The sequence below is a fragment of the Vigna unguiculata genome, chromosome 5 (genome assembly GCF_037176805.1).
Source record: "Vigna unguiculata cultivar grain cowpea cultivar isolate G323 ecotype 2 chromosome 5, ASM3717680v1, whole genome shotgun sequence".
In the NCBI taxonomy this organism is placed as follows: Eukaryota; Viridiplantae; Streptophyta; class Magnoliopsida; order Fabales; family Fabaceae; genus Vigna; species Vigna unguiculata.
The window spans coordinates 10,948,540-10,966,943 of NC_140796.1; the positions used below are offsets into that span (position 1 = coordinate 10,948,540).

Consider the following 18,404-nt stretch of genomic DNA (forward strand, 5'->3'; position numbering starts at 1 on the left):
TATTAATGTACTTTTTAAAAAGAAAAGATAAAAAGACCCTATAAAACAAATTAATGTGAAAGTTAGTGAGAATATAATTAAACTATGCTTATTTACATGTGGAACAATACATTAACTATCATACCATTATTTGGATTTACGTCAACAGATTTTATTAAATCTTAAAAAAATAAAAATTTTCAATAAAAATATCTACGAGTCTCAAGTACAATTATGATATCACCACAAACAAAAATTAAAATTAGTTATAATTTCTAATAATTTATACTATACATGTTTATTAGTTTCGTCTAATAAAATTATATATATATATATATATATATATATATTAAATCCTTTTTTTACATGTAAAAATGTATTATAATGTTTTTTAAATATGTAAATTATTATCAATTTTGTAATTATCAGAGTTACTTACCTTGTATACATGAACTTTTACCCTATGTTTAAATATAACACGTTTTTTGTTTGGTTTGTAGAATACTTATAATTTTTAATTCAGTATATATTTGGAGGACAAAATTAAGAATACTGAACCAATTTAAAAATTTTATAAATGAATATTCTCTCAGTTATATAAGATAGTTGTTTAAGATTTTTCTTATAAAAAACATTTAATTTTTCTGTTTCAGTCAAAATTTTAAATAAGTTATACTCAAACTATTTTCAATCCACTACAAAATAAAAAGGTACAGTTGAAAAAATATATTGAATTAAAAAATTAAAATAAAAATAAAAAATTATTAAGAAACGGTAATTATAAAATAATAGAAGGAATGATTATAGGACTAAGTTGTTCGTCCCAACAGTACTAAACTTTTTTTAAGTCATGTCTCTTATTACGAAAAGAAAAAGAAAAAAACCTAATTAAAAGGTAATCACAAAAATTTTCTGATATTGATCATTTAATCATTAAAGAAAATCAGTAGATACATGAAGAGAACCGTTGATGTATGTTTGAGAACTTTCATCTTGGCCCTACACGTGCATGCTCCAGTACCTTCTATTACTTCTTCGATTTTAAATATACAAGTAACTTGGAGTGCAACTAAATAATTTAATTTATTAGCAGCATAGATATGCTGTCTATCATATACATATGTATAAAGCAATATAAATTAAGATAATATATTAACCAATTTTTTTTAAAATTACAATCTCTACAGTTATGTATTGAAATAGTGTTTATAAATTTAATAAAATTTAATAACAACATAAATTAAGGAAAAATATCAATGAAAATGTTTAAAGTTTTAATCTCTACGTAATTAAATAAATTTGAAATATAAACAAAGAATTTTTTTTTATGAAATCAAAAATGAAAAAAATGTTAAACTATAAAAAAATATGTGTATTATAAATGTGGTTGAGTGTTTATGTTGTGTTAGGGTTTCTTAAACGGAAGTTAAAAAGGAAACTGACGGCGGACCAAAAAAGTGAGAAAGTCAAAAATATGTTGCTAGGTTTGGTGATCTGCAATTCTATTTGGCTTAAACTGAAACTTATTTACGAATTATTTATACTTTTTTGTAGTTAGTTGTTTACTAATAATCTAATAATAAATTATATAAACACATGTTTAATAAATAAATATATAAATTATTTCCGTTTTAAGATTCTAACACTAAAACACCTTAGAAAATTATTAGATACAACACATTTAGTAACTTTGTACGATCAATTATATATTCTTCGGAAGTTATGAAATCATCAAAATTACTAAGACCGAAGAAAGATACCAAATGTCACGTGACTCAACAAATAACTATAAAAACGTGATTTCATTTTAAAAAAAAATAAATTTTCAATAATAGGAATGGAGTGTGGATCATGCCACTGGCCATAAGTAATGCCGATTTCTTATTTTGCACATATTTCAGTAAGCTACACTTATTTGATTGAGGAAATCACAATAAATATTAAGGTGATTCATATAATGACTTTTACTTTTTACATTCCAAACCCTCAAACTTATTTTATGTTCACAAAAATTTGTATTTTATAAAAACAAAAATTCTATTCATTGATATATGAACGGTGACGTCTGATATATAATCTCAAAAAGACATGAAAATAAATGTTTAAGATCTACTTTGCTATTCTATTGTGTTATTCTATGTTTTGACGCTTAGTTCTTGATTTGATTTTTATATTTAGTCTTTTTTATTTGTTTTTATATATAATCTCAAAAAGACATGAAAATAAATGATTTTTTTTAATTCAATTGAATTTCTATATTTTTATATAGGAGCAATGTGGTCCCTTATTTATTAGTATCGTCTTTCGGGGATCTTAGAAATGAACTCAAAAGTTATAAGTGAGTTCATGTGTTTATTTTTGATGATGCAATAAACAAAAATGAAAAGAATTTATGATATTGAATATGAAGGAGACGATTTTGGTGAGATTGTGTCACCAAAGAAGAGTGAAAATGGAGAAGAAGGTTTGGATTCTAACAATGTTAACATTGATTAGATGGAAGGATCACATTATCTCTATTTATACAATATAGGGACTTAGTTGAATCCAAAACAATGTAGGGATAAATAAATCATAGGCCTAAATATATGAATCAAACTACTAATTTAAACTTTTATTAGAATGACTTGTTGTCACATTCCAAATAAAGTTAACACTAATTTAACAAAAGAGATGACATTGACTTTATTTAATAAATATTGAAACTCGATTGAATAAAAAGCAACTATAGAGACCAAAACAAAATTAAATGCCTAAATATACCAAATTAAACCATGTTTTGATATAGATACTTAAAGGACCATTGAGAGATTGAAAATCTTCTTTTTGTTCATTATACAATGAAAGACATCAAAGTTTATACATTGTTACGATAAATCAAGTTAGTACAATAATTATATTAGACCATGTTAAAAAATTTAAATATAAATTTAAAAAGGTTGAGTAATATATAAAAGAAATACTCACAAACTCCTTACCTTAAAAATCTGAGTTATAAGTGATATTAATCTCTTATATCTTATATGTAAATTTGATTCATCTCTCCACTTCAAAAGATCCATCACACCATAATTTCCTTTTTGTATGAAGTTACAAACAAGAAGAAGAGTTTTTATGTAAATTTGATTCATGACTGACATACAAGAAGAAGAGTTCCATGAGTCAGGTATTATGTGATTAAAATCTAAGCGTCGAACACACAATCTGGCAATTTTTTATATTTACTTTTTTCTTTATTTGTAATCCCTTATACTCTAGATATACATGAAATAAAGTAAGATTCAAGCTTTTCGACCCACAATTTTGAAAGATGTTGAACATAATCTTATCTACACAACATTCTTTTGTTGTGTGAGTGGTGTAAGTTTAAGAGACTTGTTATACAAATACTTAAGGTACTATTTGGAGAACCAATTAAAAAAACGATTATGTTAAATAGATAAGGACTTGGAAATATTACTTGTGTCACAGTTACTATAATAAAATTTGGAAATTTACCAAAAACAAAACAAGGTTTAGTCTCAACAGTTAAAGACAGTAGTAAAAAATTCTCTATAGTTGATGTTGCTATGGGTAACAAGTAAAAGACAAAATAAAGTACTAGTTATAAATTCTAAGTATCTAAGAGAAGAAAAAAGTTAAATGAATTAATTATAAGTTCTTTCAATTGACATTATACAAACTAAATTTAATTCAAAAACTATAATTTATTTTATCTTATTTTCTTTTCCTGTATAAAAAATTATCCACACAAAAGCTAGCTAAAAGCATGGCCAGGACCACAACCCATTCACAATGAAATGTCTTCATATTACAAGGACTGGATAAGAAACAGATATGCAAAAACCAAATTTGGCACCATTTCCAAATCCAAATTAGACATGACTGGATATTAATGTTTTCAGCGCATATAAAGTTTAATTCCGCAAAAGGTACTTTTGCAGAGGAGCAAAGTTGACCCACTAGAGTCAGCCAGTAGCGAAAACCATAAATCCACCAACATCACCGCGTGCAAACAAGCTGTTGTTCCTGAAACTCGTGAGGGATAATTATATCATCTGGAACAAACTGATTGCACGCACATTATGATTGGAGAGCCATCTCGTTATGATTTCACTTTTATATCGTGATTCTAGTACCCAAGGGGACAAAAAATTTCGTTGCCTTTGGTAAATAATAATGTAAAAAAAAGCTCAATGCAGTTAAAATATACAAATACAAAAATAGGCCCAAAAGTAAACGGTTTAATCGCTGTTTAGCGATTCGACTAATGCATGACGAGACAAACATGCGCAGAAACATCCTCAAAAGTAAACAGATATATCCAATAGAATAACGATAGAAAGCCTAACTAGCCCTGGCTACCAAAGCCATCACGGTTATCATGCTGCCACCCATAACCCTGACCATCATGCCCAAGCTCCCCAGAATAGTAGTTCTGTTTCAAATGTGACATGTTGGGTGGAGGCGGAGGTGGTGGTGGCAGGGGCATGGGCTGCGGTGCCAATATACCTTTGCCCTCCCTTGGATCCACAACCATACCTCCCTGTGTTTGTTCAAAAGGCACACCACCAATTCCTGAGTTCCAGGGCTGGGGATAATTTCCTGGAAAATTTGGGCCATTTGGGGCACCTTGTGGGAATCCCAATAATGAACTCTGCTCCCCACCAATATCAGCACCTGAGTCCGGCCTAGGCATATCATAGGGACCACCATAAAAGGGTTGAGCTCGTTCATTTGGGTAAGGGGGGTAACCAAATGGCAGAGGAGGGTTCAACATTGGGTTTGAAGTAACCAGGGAGGGAACATTGGAAGGTTGTGCAGGGTGCATCGTTGCATACTCAGGAAATGGGGTCTCTGGACCCACTGCTTGCTGCCTGTCAGAAAACTGGGAAGGTTCTTGTGGGGGTTGCTGCATGTCAAAACTTTGTTGATGAAAACCCTGTTGTCCGCCTCCAACAGAGCCAGACATGGTATCTGAAGGGTGTTGTTGACCGTAATATGGTGGCTTTGGCTGCAGGGTTTGCCTTGAAGGTGGTTGCTCTCTTGGTGTCTGTCTACGAGATTTATCTTCCAGATCATGTTGCTGGGAATTCGAACCAGGAGAAAAAACTGTTCTTTGGGGACCTCTAGCAGTGGAATCTGAAGCTGTAGATTGCCTAACACTCTGTGCTTCTGAGTCGTTTCCATCTTCTTTATCAGCATTGGGTCGAAGAAGGTTGGCATGGCTGTCTTGGATATGAGATTCAAAATCAGCTTTCTTTAAGAAAGATTTGAGACAATGAGGGGCAGCACAAATCAGGATTCCTTCCATCATTTTGATTGTTTGAATCTTCTGGATTCGTTCATCACACCTGTTTCCCAAGAATGTCAAAAAAACATTTTTTACATAACCATATGATGTTAAACATAAAAGGTAGAGAACTTTTATACATGGAAGCTATCAATTGAAGAGACTATCAAGAAAGCTTCAGTCATTAGGTAAAAGCTCAAGTATGGTTTTATATCCAACATGCCCCCCTTACACTAAGGTCGATCCTGACATCTTATGAACCTAAGGTGAAATAATAAATAAGGACCCCGAATTTTTTATTTATTTTTTTTGTAAATACTGTACACAACCTTTGCCTCCTCAGCAGGACTCCAAAGTACGCTTAAAACTTTAGACCGTTAGGCTAGAGTTTTATCACACTTCAGAGCTCTTTGTACAGGCCTTGACTGATGTATAAATATTTTAAAATAAAAATACATATTTCATAATGATATATTTTATTGCACATAAAATATTTTCTTTACTCATAAATACAAACTATTACATGTGTAGAGGGTTTAATCATTTTATTAAAAAAGATGAAGTTAAAGCATCATTACAAAATAGAAATAACTTTTTTTTAGGGCCCTCTTCACCATGGGCCCAGGGTGATCTCCCCCACAGGCATCCCCAAACTGGCCTTGCCTCACAAAAAGACCTTGAAATTTGAAGTGTAAACTCTGCACAAACCCACCTTGACTTGTGTTAAAACTCAACTTTCTATTAAAATAAAGGGACTAAGAGGAATCAAACTCTGATCCAATTGGTCAGGTTAGTGACACCTTGTCATTTACTAAATATTCCAAAAGCTGAAGTTATTTAGCAATGGACATACCTCGGGTGCTCAAAAAAAACATGGAAAACAGTAAATAAATGAATGAATAAAAAACGATACGTTTTCCATGCTTATTTAAGTATTTTTAGTATATTACTACACATTGCTCGCATACCAATCACTCACACCTATTCAAGCTGGCAGTGCTTGGTTTGGGAGTAACTGGCCCCATATAAATGTACCAATTAAAATCATGTCATCGGCCCCATATCAGGTGCAAATGATGGCAAGCAAGAGGTGTCTACAAATATTTATGAATGAATTCTAATATCATATTTCCAAAGTAATACCAAATTCATTGGAAATCATGTAAAAAGAAAATGTTCAATAGCCCTTCAGAAATATAAAATCACAATGAACCTCTTGAAAATTGAAAGCATACATAGCTTAACTTCAACTTAGTTAATATGTGAAAAACACCGGTAAAAGGACGAAAAAGGGGGATGGAACCATCTAAAGAATGTGCTGAGGAAATATTATGATTCAGAGTGAAGTCCTATATATGATGGACCCAGACAAATGAGTTAAAAGGTTAAAACATACAGCAAAACATTATGATCCAAAAGACACCAATATTCATTGATTTCTGTATGAAGATCAGTAAGATAGAAATATTCTTACAGGTAGCACATTGAATCACTTCTAGAACAATCCAGACAAAAGGCGTGCTCACAAGGGCTCTGCATGACCATAAGCACGTTAATTTAAAGTCAGCCAACATCAAAGTATTTAACTAGTTGTAGCACAGTTTCAGTGGATAAATGACTGAGGTAAAAATTAGAGATGTCATACCACGTGTTTCTAAGTTAAATATAGCAAAACTATGGAGAAACTAATAAATGTGTTACGCATACGATATAAAAGGAAAATATAGGTTATTTGTGATAACAAAGTACCTACCAAGTTCAAAGGAAAGTCTTATCTTACTACTATGACCAATTACAATGGTGAATGATGGATGGTCTTTGAAGGGATGAGGAAAAAGTAGAGTTGCAAAAATGAGAATGTTAAGATGAATGTATAGCCAACAAGCACACAAAAGAGGGACAAAATTTGGAATGATTGTGCACAACAAGATATCAATATAGGAAAAACTAACAGATATCCAGTTAAGGCATCTTGAACAAGTGCAAATAAGACCACTGGAGTCATTGGTCGGGACAGGAGATCATATGGACATTAGCCCTATGAAAAAGGGGAGAGGGAAACAAGGACATTGTGAGAAATTATTAAATAGGTTCAAAGGTGAATAGTATATCCTTGCGAATTTGGTTTTGAACTATGACTATCGTCATTGTTGTAGCACACTTAGGAGAGACTAAGACAAACAATCTAAATTTTATACAATGACAACCATGTCAATAAACAGGTCTGCTTCTGAGAGCATGCTTTACATCTAGAACTCTGAAAGAAAACATGCTACATAGAAAAACAAATGTATTCGATGCAGATATTATTAGATATATATTTTTCATTTCAAAAGCAAATTTAAGATAATAAAGCAACACAGTCAATGTAATAACCAGTGTCATGAAGAAATGCTAAAGAATAAAACCATAAGTCCATTATAGGAAAATACTAAGAGGATAATAACTCTATATAGCCCTAAAATAAAGAAGCTAACTCCAAATCAAAGGCATAAAGGAACATAAAACTTATATTCCCATGAAAGCTCTGGTCAATAAATCGAATGTACATGAAAAGAATTGAGTTTCCACTTAATAAACATTCAGTATTGCAGCTAGCATACTCTACTCAATAAATTAATTTCTCTATCTTGCATCAGATAAAGGCTGGAACTACGCCAAATAATATTTCAATAAACTTTTGAAAAAAAATCCCACACAAAAGCTAAACTGGAATCAAACAACTTAGATCCTGTCATGATTCAAAGCATTGTAACAAACAGAGATCTCAATTTAAAAACGTGCAACCATGCATAAATAATTACCAGGCGTCCATAAATGGCTACAGGGAAATCACAGCGAACACAGAAATGGACTCGCTCGCCAAGCTGGCGACGGGACCTACGGCCCAAAGTTTTCACAAGAGAAGTAGCCGTGGCTGCACCAATGCCCTTTGCAACAGGAAGATCAGCAAGAACCAGATGATCAGGGCACGCAACTGTAACATTCTCAACAGGTGACTGTTTCACCCCTGCTGACCCCTCTGATGCAGGAGCCCTGCTAAGCCGAATCTGAAGCATGTTTCAACCAAAATTATTCCCCCAACTCACAATCTTTCCAACCACTGCTCAGAAACGGGTATAATAGGGTTACGCAAAATACGCCTCCTCCTCCTTTAACATAAAGAGATGAAAAAAAAAATCAGATTAAACCCTAAAAAATGGTGAATAACAGATAAGAGACATATATCCAGAGACGACAATTAATGAAAAAAGAAAAAATAAATAAAAGAGAAAGACTATTAGCATTCAACATGTGCTAAGGAAACTGTATATTTATTTAATTTGACGTTTATCACATTAATCAAATCAATGAATATAGAAGATCTAAAAGAACCCAGAGGCATGCAAATTATTTCATATTAATTAAACTGAGACAAACAAGAATGCCGTGAAATTGTGGAGCATCGAATCTGGCGTTAGAAGAATCAGAGGCATTTATGCTCAAACAGGTTCAAATTCAGGGAAGATAACACAGGGACACTATTAAACCCTTTGAAAAAAAAAAAAAACAAGGGATTTTGAATCGATAAGATTTTTAATTGAGGAAGAAATTCAGAAATTAGAACTAAGAAGCTAAGATTGAAGAAACAAACTCGCAGTTGACGGAGCTAGAAGCTTCTTGTCTCGGATTTGCGTCTTCCTACTTCGCCGCGACGCAGAGACCCTCCAAATCCAACGTACTGATGTGCTTTTTACGAACAAATATGACACTTTCAGAAAATATATTAAAGTATTTTAGTGGAGGAAAAGTGTAATTTAAACCCCGAATTAGATCTCACTTGTTCGTTTGTGTATCCAAATAAAATTTTAGGGCAAAATTTTAAGAAAGTTTAATCAAAGAGTACTCGAAGAGTTCTATTGAAGTGTTCAGAATTCATAGTTTTTATTTTGCTTGCCGATTTAGATATTTAAATAATATTAATAATTATTATAATTATAATTATTAATAATATATAACTGTATATTTTTAATAATAATCTATAATTATATACTAAATTTTTTTTACAATTTTTTATTCTTAATTTATTTTTTATAATATAATTATTTATTTATTTTTTAAAAATTAATAGTTATTTTTATATATAATACTTTCCATTTATTTGCTTTATAAAATCCATGTGTATGCTGATAGTGATTAATCAAGGGCCATAACTAAGATCACACAAATGTTTCATTTTGACCCTGTAAACTCACATAATCCTGAATACACCTTCGGAAGAAACACATTATTCACCCCCTTCTCATTCTTGATAGGGTTTACTTTCAACAAAAGCATGCCATTGCGAGACTTTTAAGTTTCAATGGAGTCGAGTGTTAGAAATTCAACAAAGATATCAATAAAATGTAAACTCATGACTCACAATCATAAAAATTAAACAATATTATGTATTTATACATAGAAATTAGATATTTGGTACCAATGAGTTGTGAACATGTCCATATAAGAGACCACGACATTTCCTAACCAAAAAACCTTAAGACAGTGAGTTTATGAGTTACTATACTTATATATTAGTCATCTTTCTCATTCTCATCTAATGTGGTCCTGTTAACTCAACTTGAATTATTAACACATTTTTATTGTATGGTAGAAAGTTCAAAAAATAAAAGGTTAGAAGTTTGTTGCAATCACATTGACATCCACCTCAGTCAAAAAAAATACACCTTCAATCTCTTACAAGAAACAATAAGGATGGATTGTGTTCTCATGCCTACTCCTATGACTCAATCTTCGTTAACTTATAAGTTTTTCTCTAGTTTCTTCACTCTTTTTTCTTTTTCTATCGCTCACATAGTTTTAACGTCTAATCACATTTTTCTCTCGATGTCTATTATTATTCTCAACTTTAGAATTATTCTATCAATCATTTATGTTCTTAATGAGGTTGACCTAGTGGTAAAAGTTAGAAGGAAGGATGTGAGTTCAACATCTCCACTAAATTTTAAATTTTGAGAAATATAAGATTGATTTGAAAGATTTGAAAAAAATGATGGAAGAAGTTGTAAAAGAAGTTGTAGGTTCAACTCCTCCACTACCTACCATTTGCCTATAAAAGAAAAAACCTTATACCCTTAATGAAAGCTTTAAGTGAAAAAAACCAACCTTGAGTTACAAGACTCCAATTAGAGCTGTCAAAATAGGCAACCCAGTTCGATCCGACTCGACCCCCCACGGGTTGATCACTCAGTGAACCAATCTAACTTGACTCACTTATTAGCGAGTCAAAAAAATTCGAAATCGGTCCAGTCCACCACAGATTGGTGAGTTAAACGTGTTAACTCATTAACTCACTTAATTAAAAAAAAATTATCTTCAATCTAAAAAAACTAAATTATAATTTAAATTTAAATTTAAATAAATTTCTTATAGAATCCAAATGCATTCAAAAGAATATTAAACTCTGAGTGCATACGAAAATAACAAAAATTGTTTTCAACCGAGTGAACGGTGAAAAGTGTTTTCTTCCTCGGGTCTAATATTTGTATTGGAAATTTACCAATATTGGATAATATTTTTAGATTGTTACCGAAGTAGATATATTTTAAGAGGTATATTTAGAAGGTGATTTATGTTCAGATGCGCAGTGATTATTTTTACGAAGTTGAGCTCGGTGAATAAATAAATTCATGTTCCTGAGCATTATATTTGAATCCATATTTTTTTACAGGAAATTCTCTCGTATCAATTGGACACATATATGAATATATTTAATATTCTATTTTTCAAATCAAATCTAAAAAAAATAATATATACATATATGTTGTCTTCGACTTTATAATTTCTATTTTAAACTACTCATATCTTTAATTTAATACGTAATATAATTTTTATATATTTTAGTTATGTATTATGATGCACGGATATGGTACCTGTATCTGATATAATACATATTTATGATACGTCGATATGTTTATTTTGAAAATAATAAAATATTATATTGTAGTATATGTATATTAAAAAATATATAAATTTTTTTAAAATATGATAAATATATATCATTGTTATAATTTGAATTCAAATTAAAATCATATGTATTAATATTATCAAAATAAAAAAATTATAAATTATTGTCATCACAATAGTACTATTATTTTATAGATTACATATTTTATTGATAAGTATTGATAAAATATCCTATTTTAAAATATATCATATAGATATGTATCAAACACGAATACGTGATTCAACTTAAAGTATTACTGAGTCATAATTTATTTATAATCTATACATTTGATCATTGATATTATTATATGATTTAATTAGCAATTATCCAATTGATTTATCATACTTATACTCAATATTTATAATTATAATTTCATTTTTAATATTTGATAAAAAATTTATACTTTTTAAATTTAATATTTGATTTTTTATCTTAATTTTAATATTTTTTGTAAAAAATATTAATTAATATTTAAAACGGTAAATAAAAAACTATGGATACGGATATATCCATTCTTCTATAAGAAGATGAAGTTAAGATAAAATTTCATGTTCAAACTCACATGTTATCATTCTAGCGAAAACTTTGTGATATTTTTTAAATAAGAATATGGTCACATGCAGGATTCCACTTCTATTTTTCAATTTTTCTATAATTCGTGTACGAATTTTTTTTAAAATCTTTTATTGATTATGTAATTTGTATACATTTTTTCAATAAACAATGTAAATAATTTTTTGGCACATAGGTCCTTTTTAGATATTGTTTATTTAGAAAATGATTTCATTTTTAACTCAATTCAAATTTTGTTAATAAACTATATTTTTTATTAATTGAAAGAATTTTTAGAAATTAAAAAAAATGATAAAAAATGTTTTTGTTCAATTAAAAAATATATAAATTAATAATGAAAACAAATATTAAAATATACGATTTGCATGGTTTCTAAATAAATAGTTTCCTTAATTATAGTAAGACATATTCAATTTTATGATGGAGAGAAATAACAAGATAATAGTAAAAACATATATGCTACGCCTATTTGTATTCACATTTTTTATAATAAAAAATAATAAAATTAATAATAATAATATTATTATTATAATTATAAAATTAAATATAAATATTTTTTATTATTTTGTATATAATTTTTTAATTAATAAATTATTAAGTTTAAAAAAAATAGTTAAATTGAGAAAAACTGTTAATTAAAAAAAATGATTATTTGAAAAGTAAAATTAGTAAAATTATGATTTCAATTTTTAAAAAACTTTTATGTAAAGGACAAAACTGAGAAAAGAAAATGTGGATACTAAAAAGTGGTATCTCTTTATAATACAGGTATAGATAATAATCTAGGGGTTAAATGTATAAACTCTATTTCGAACCGAGCAGAAATTTTAATTTATAATTAAATTTTTGCGTAATATCTTACATTTGAACTCTTTATTCAGTTCTTTCTTATGAATTAACTTTTAGGATATTACTTATTAAATGTATTGATATAGAATGAGTTGACATTTCATTGTATTTAAACTTGTAAGTTGAGTTCAACTAATATCATTTGAACTCATCTTCATGGGTCCTGAATAAAATTTCTCCTCTTGCGAGAAGAAAATTGTACTGTGGATTACTGTGTTGTGTGCAGTGAAGAAAAAAAGATTTAGAATAGGGATTTTGCAGTGAGAAAACCTTTGTTAAGCTCCTATCTTCTCTTGATATTGAAGAAACACACTACACTGCATGACTAAGCCCAACTAGCAAAAAATTTATGAGAATTACATAGAGATGACATAACTATTGTCATTTGTTGATACTTCCTTTCCCCCCACAAAATAAATGTTTTGGAACTTTCCAATAAACAACTGAAGAGAAAAGTTTTATTCTCTTGAAAGTTGAATTCTACTGAAGAAAATTCTACGGCTAACTGTTTGAGTTCAAGCTGATTCTAATCTTTTGACGTAGATTTTAGCCTGTCACAGGAAACACAAAAACAAGTGAGATTGAAAACTGCTCAATTTAACAGGTTAACGCAATATGAATAGTGCGAAAATATCAGTATGACGAGACTCAACCCATAATCACAATTGTCATGGTTAAGTCGATACAAAATTCTTTTGCAACTTTTGGGTTTTCTGATCTCTATCTCAATAGATAAGTGTGGTATAAAAATGTGTGCGATAAAAATAAGTAGAAGGTGATAAAAAGGAAAGGTATTACAAAGCATTCAACTTGTACCTGCTCTAAAGTTAAAAACATGATCACATTCCATGATCCTAGTCGTCCAAAATTTGGTATGAACCCCTTATAAAAAGCTAAAGGTCCCTGCAAACATTACATTCCATAAGCAATTAAGTGTGGCAAATTTACAATGATGTAATGTAGCCAAAGCTAGAAATTATCAAGGCAGTTTGTTTAGCAGATCGTGCTTCGTCACCACCACTTAAAGTTTGACACTGTAAAATTTTGTGATGCATCTTAATAAAAAGCCAGAGCAATTATATTCATGCAATATACTAACTAAAATCAAAGAAAACATGCAAGAGAGAAAAATAGTAATAGCGGAAAACAATCATACGTCATTTTTTAATGTCTTGATGAAACAATCGAGGGTGCTTTTGTAACTAGAATCTCCCATCATTCTTGACTTAACCTGTCCATACAACAAAAGAAGATAGCATAATGAACTAGGAGAATGATAAAAGTACAGAATAATGAAGAGCTCAAAAGATGTTATGTAAGAAATATGAAATAAGAAGCTCAACTATGTATATTCACAAGTAAACAACAAGAAATTACCACATCAACAGGGGAACCAACACAAACTGCAAAAAACCCTGCCCCTAGACCAGCTAGAAGATGAGTTAACACATTGTCGGTGAATCCTGGAATCTTCAAAATAGTCTGCAACAAAAGAAATAGTTATACAAAAGTAAAATGAAGAGAATACAAAGTTTTACTCCAAAATTAAGTCCAGTGTCTTTTGCATTACCTGTTTCACTTGATCATAGCTGGCCAATTCAGCAGCATTAATGATACCATTTCTTGTTATGTTGGGTCCAATCCCAGTCCAAAGAGCACCAACTCCTTCCTATGTGTAGGAAGCAAGTGAACAAAACCAAGTATAACCAGAAAAAGGACTGAATACACGTCCCATTTTCACAAACCATATTAAGTTATATGCAAATACCTGTCTCACTATTGTTGAATAAGCATTTAATGATCCAGTGTAACGCCTGGGCACACCAGGGGGCAATTTTCCTTCAGATTGAAGTCTAACTTTCACAAGATCTGTTGGATTAGCCACAGCAATTGCCATAGCACCTGATGATAACACAAGTTCATGTGGTTCAACATCATGGTTTTGCATAATGTATCAATAATTCTAAAACAGCAACAATGTCCAGGAATGGGCTTTACCAGTTGTAAATCCTGCAAGAATTTTCTTAGACAATGGAACATCTCCAACATGGTCAGGTCCAACATAGAAGCTCTTAACCTGTTATAAACCCCATGAAATCTATGTCATCAGATCACATAAGCAAACGGTGGAAATGAACTGCAAATAAATGAACATTCTCCAATGCAAGGTTCCAAACTCACAGGATCATATAATGCAATTCTTAAGCCTCCATTCACACATTGACGTTGTAGCCCTGGTACAATCCCCTTCCAAAGTGCTGAAAGACCTTCTTCCCTGGCGATGGTTGCAACGGTTCCAAGCATTCCCCTATATTTAGGTAAGGCCACCACGTCACCAATCACAGGCTGTTTTTGAAGCTGAAGCCTAACTTTTGCAGTGTCGAGAGGAATAGTACACACCTGAATTATTGGAGCAATAATTTCAAACAAATAGTTATATACAACACAAAGACTAAGTATTTGTTAAAGCAATATGACAAGTGAACTCAAAACACAAGATAGCTTAGTAAATATATAACAAGCAGAACCAATTACCAATCTTTACAGAGTAATAGGACTACAATTCGCAGCTAAGGAAAATTTTAGTATACATCTTTAACTGTTTCACGTAAGATATCTAATGAAATATTTGTTTCTTAAGCAATATTTTCAGTGCAGCCAAAGATTAGACAGGTTAGCCAAACAGGTATTATGATTTTAGAGTAAATCAATTGATCCCACCCCTTTAATTCCAAGATCCACAAACCAGAGAATAATCAAGGTTTCGAAATTGAGGTGTTGTAGTCATAGTGTTGCATGATTGCAGCCAATGTGGCCATAGTTACAGTCGTAGAGAGAATTCAAAACCCTTCGTGTTGTGGCCAAAATAACAGATGCGGAAGGTTTTGAAAAACCCCAGGAAAATAATCATCCATATTGAACCATGGAAATCAAACAGAAAAGTGCGAAGACCTGTCTGTCATCATCATATCAGTAAAAAACACCTTTCCTCTATGGCCATTGTTCAATACACAACACGCAAGTAGCAATTGGCTAGGCACTTATACCAGCACACCATATTTGATAACTAAGCACAGTTCCACCTCCCATATTCAATTCAAAAGGTATCAAAATCAACTAAGGACTACTTAAACGCAAAAAAGAAGAAGCTCTCAGATACTCATCAGATACATGATTTGTCACACTATAGCAAGATCACCCAAGACTTTTAAGAAAAGGTCCATTGCAGCCATCACTGCAGATAGGACCTATTACTGTACGTAGCTAGCAAGAAATTTGAATAGAAAGCACAACATTTTGGGAAATTAACCTCCAATACGCAAAAAAGACGGGATTTTTACACATGATCACAACAAAGAGAAATTGCCCAGAAGAGAAACTTTGATAAAGTGAATACCCAGATGAGAGTTATTGAAAAGAAAGAGATATTAGAGTGACAGATGTACCTCGGCGAAACATGCAGCGAAAGCGCTGCTTGCAAAAATGCCAGCAAAGGAGATGTCAGAATTGGAACTGCCACCTCCCACCATTGCTTCGACAAGGCCAAAAGATGTTCACAACAAATGAAGACAGAGAATTCAAGAAGCAATAGAAAACAAAACAGGAAGAGAGAGAAGAAAATAATTGGTGTTCAGAAGAACGACATTAAGACAGTGAAATTCAGTACTAGGCAGAGGAGTTCTTATATAGCATTTTGTTCGTGTTGGGAATACTCCAAGAATCATATGAAAATATATATAAACCTAAAAGTTCGAAACTGAATTATATTAAAATCTAAACATAGAAGTTAATTTTAGAATGCAATTACACGTATTAACGTATAATTTTTATAATAATTACTTCAAACATGCGTTACCCTGTATTATTAGTTTAGTTGGACCATGAGCCATCATGTTTTAAGCATGCTCGCGTTTTGTATGGGAAAATAGTCCTTTGAAGATTTATTTTCCTTATTTTAGGTAGAGAGATGCATAAGGATGCAGCCATTAATTGACTGAACTGTAATGCTCTGTATTTGCTTATTCAATTACATGTGTCTGCAGAGATATAGTGATTAATTAAGGGCAATAACTAAGATCACACGAATAATATTTCAGTTTGACCCTCTAAATTCGCATAATCATGAATACACCTGCTCAAGAAACACCTTATTTGTCACTTCTCATTCATGACAGGGTATAGTTTCAACAAAAGCATGCCAGACTTTCAAGTTCAATGGAGCCAAGTGTTAGAAATTCAACAATATTATGCATTTATACCTACCTAATCATACATTTACCTAAAATTATTTTATAAATTTATAATTTATAATTTTTTTATTTTGTAATATTATATATTTTTCTAATTTGATATTTTCAAAATTTATAATTTTTATTAACTTTAAGAATAATTTTAGATTAATATATTAACAAATCTTTGAGAGATCCTCATTATTTATAATTTACATTATGTGACAATATTTAAGCACATGACAAGGTGACAATGCAAGTACGTCATAAATAATTTACATTATCTGACAATATTTAAGCACATGACCATTGGCGGAAGTATGAAGGGATATGGGAGCCACGACTCCCCAAACCATTTTTTATTTATTTTATTTTCTATATATTTAAAAAATAATTTTTATAAATTATTATTTTATTTATGTTAATTGATTTTTATTTTTTTTTTATATATTTAAAAAAATATATTTATATATTATTACTTTATTTATATATTATTACTTATTTATATATTATTACCTTATTTATATTAATTTAGTTTGAAAAATCTTTTTTAAAATTTAAAAATTATGTTTTTTTTCTAATATAATTTCTTAAACTTTTTTATTTGGTTTCTCTCTTCCGTGCCTTCATCTCTTTCTCCCGTTTTATTTTCATCTTAATTTTCACCATCAATTTCTTATTATTTTCAAAATCGAATTGCACTACGACAAAATTGAAGAATTAAGGAATATCTTGAATCGAACAATTTCTTCTTTTGAGTAAGTTCATATTTTCCTTTTTATTTTTGAAGCAATATGTTTCTCTCTTGTATGTGGTTTTTCTACACTCTAGGCATATCTTTATCTGTTAGAGATCATAAAATCATGCTTTAATTGTTCATCAAACTCTTATTTGTGTAGATAGAGCTATTTTAGGCTTTGAAGTTGTGTAAGGGAAGAACAAGATTAGGAATCTAGTCTACGGTAAGGGAAGCTAATCATTTAGAAGTTATTAGTTTTCTTAAAATATTGAATCTTGCTTTTAAGATTTAATTTGTGGTATTCATAATTTTATCTTTTTGTAAATAGGTGAGAGGTGAAAAATTTATATTAGAAAAATTATGATAAAGAGTAAAAGATTTAATTCTTTTTTTCAAGAGGAAGGCTTGTGATGAAGATGAAAAAAAATGCATCTACGTCATCTAAAATTAAGAAACTTCATGAGAATCCAAATATTGAAAACGAAAAACAACTCTCTAAGGTTCCTAAAGTTACATATAATGAATTTGAAAATACTTTAGAACGTGATCTGGAAAAGCGTATTCAAATTTGGTAATACCTACCAAATTAAATTGATGAGGTATAGAGGGTTTATCTAAAATGGGGTCCATATCAAATGCGTCTAGAAAATTATCCATTGTTATATTGTTTAGATTCTATTGTCACGAGTGCTTATTTTGAATAACAAAAATGATTAAAGAAATTGATTTTTTTTAATTAAAAAAATTAATTTTTTT

General features: G+C 30.2%; 2 protein-coding genes across 2 annotated transcripts; both read right to left on the bottom strand.

Moving 5' to 3' along the window:
* Nucleotides 1-4,128: 4,128 nt before the first annotated feature.
* On the bottom strand, nt 4,129-9,172 carry LOC114185474 (RING/U-box superfamily protein). The gene is made up of 4 exons (XM_028073210.2): nt 8,907-9,172; nt 8,077-8,424; nt 6,747-6,805; nt 4,129-5,333 (listed from the first exon to the last, which is right to left on the bottom strand). The coding sequence occupies exons 2-4, from the start codon at nt 8,329-8,331 to the stop codon at nt 4,331-4,333; spliced, it is 1,317 nt and encodes a 438-aa protein (XP_027929011.1). The 5' UTR covers nt 8,332-8,424; nt 8,907-9,172; the 3' UTR covers nt 4,129-4,330.
* A 3,769-nt stretch (nt 9,173-12,941) lies between these two features.
* On the bottom strand, nt 12,942-16,466 carry LOC114183904 (mitochondrial uncoupling protein 1-like). Its single transcript, XM_028071081.2, has 9 exons — nt 16,127-16,466; nt 14,862-15,080; nt 14,679-14,757; nt 14,449-14,582; nt 14,251-14,349; nt 14,058-14,162; nt 13,837-13,911; nt 13,497-13,583; nt 12,942-13,231 (listed from the first exon to the last, which is right to left on the bottom strand). Exons 1-9 carry the CDS (start codon nt 16,208-16,210, stop codon nt 13,196-13,198), a joined length of 918 nt encoding a protein of 305 aa, XP_027926882.1. The 5' UTR covers nt 16,211-16,466; the 3' UTR covers nt 12,942-13,195.
* Between the last annotated feature and the right edge of the window lie 1,938 nt (nt 16,467-18,404).

Bases quoted from the DNA above. Each gene is read 5' to 3' on its own strand.
- LOC114185474 (XM_028073210.2), bottom strand. From the start codon at position 8,331: ATGCTTCAGATTCGGCTTAGCAGGGCTCCTGCATCAGAGGGGTCAGCA. The intron at 6,806-8,076 runs GTAATTATTTAT...ATGGTCATGCAG, and splicing joins TAGCCATTTATGGACGCCTG to AGCCCTTGTGAGCACGCCTT. The intron at 5,334-6,746 runs GTAAGAATATTT...CTTGGGAAACAG, and splicing joins AGTGATTCAATGTGCTACCT to GTGTGATGAACGAATCCAGA.
- LOC114183904 (XM_028071081.2), bottom strand. From the start codon at position 16,210: ATGGTGGGAGGTGGCAGTTCCAATTCTGACATCTCCTTTGCTGGCATT. The intron at 14,163-14,250 runs GTAATGCAAAAG...CTTTTGTTGCAG, and splicing joins GCTATGATCAAGTGAAACAG to ACTATTTTGAAGATTCCAGG. The intron at 13,584-13,836 runs GTATGATTGTTT...TAATGTTTGCAG, and splicing joins TCAAGACATTAAAAAATGAC to GGACCTTTAGCTTTTTATAA.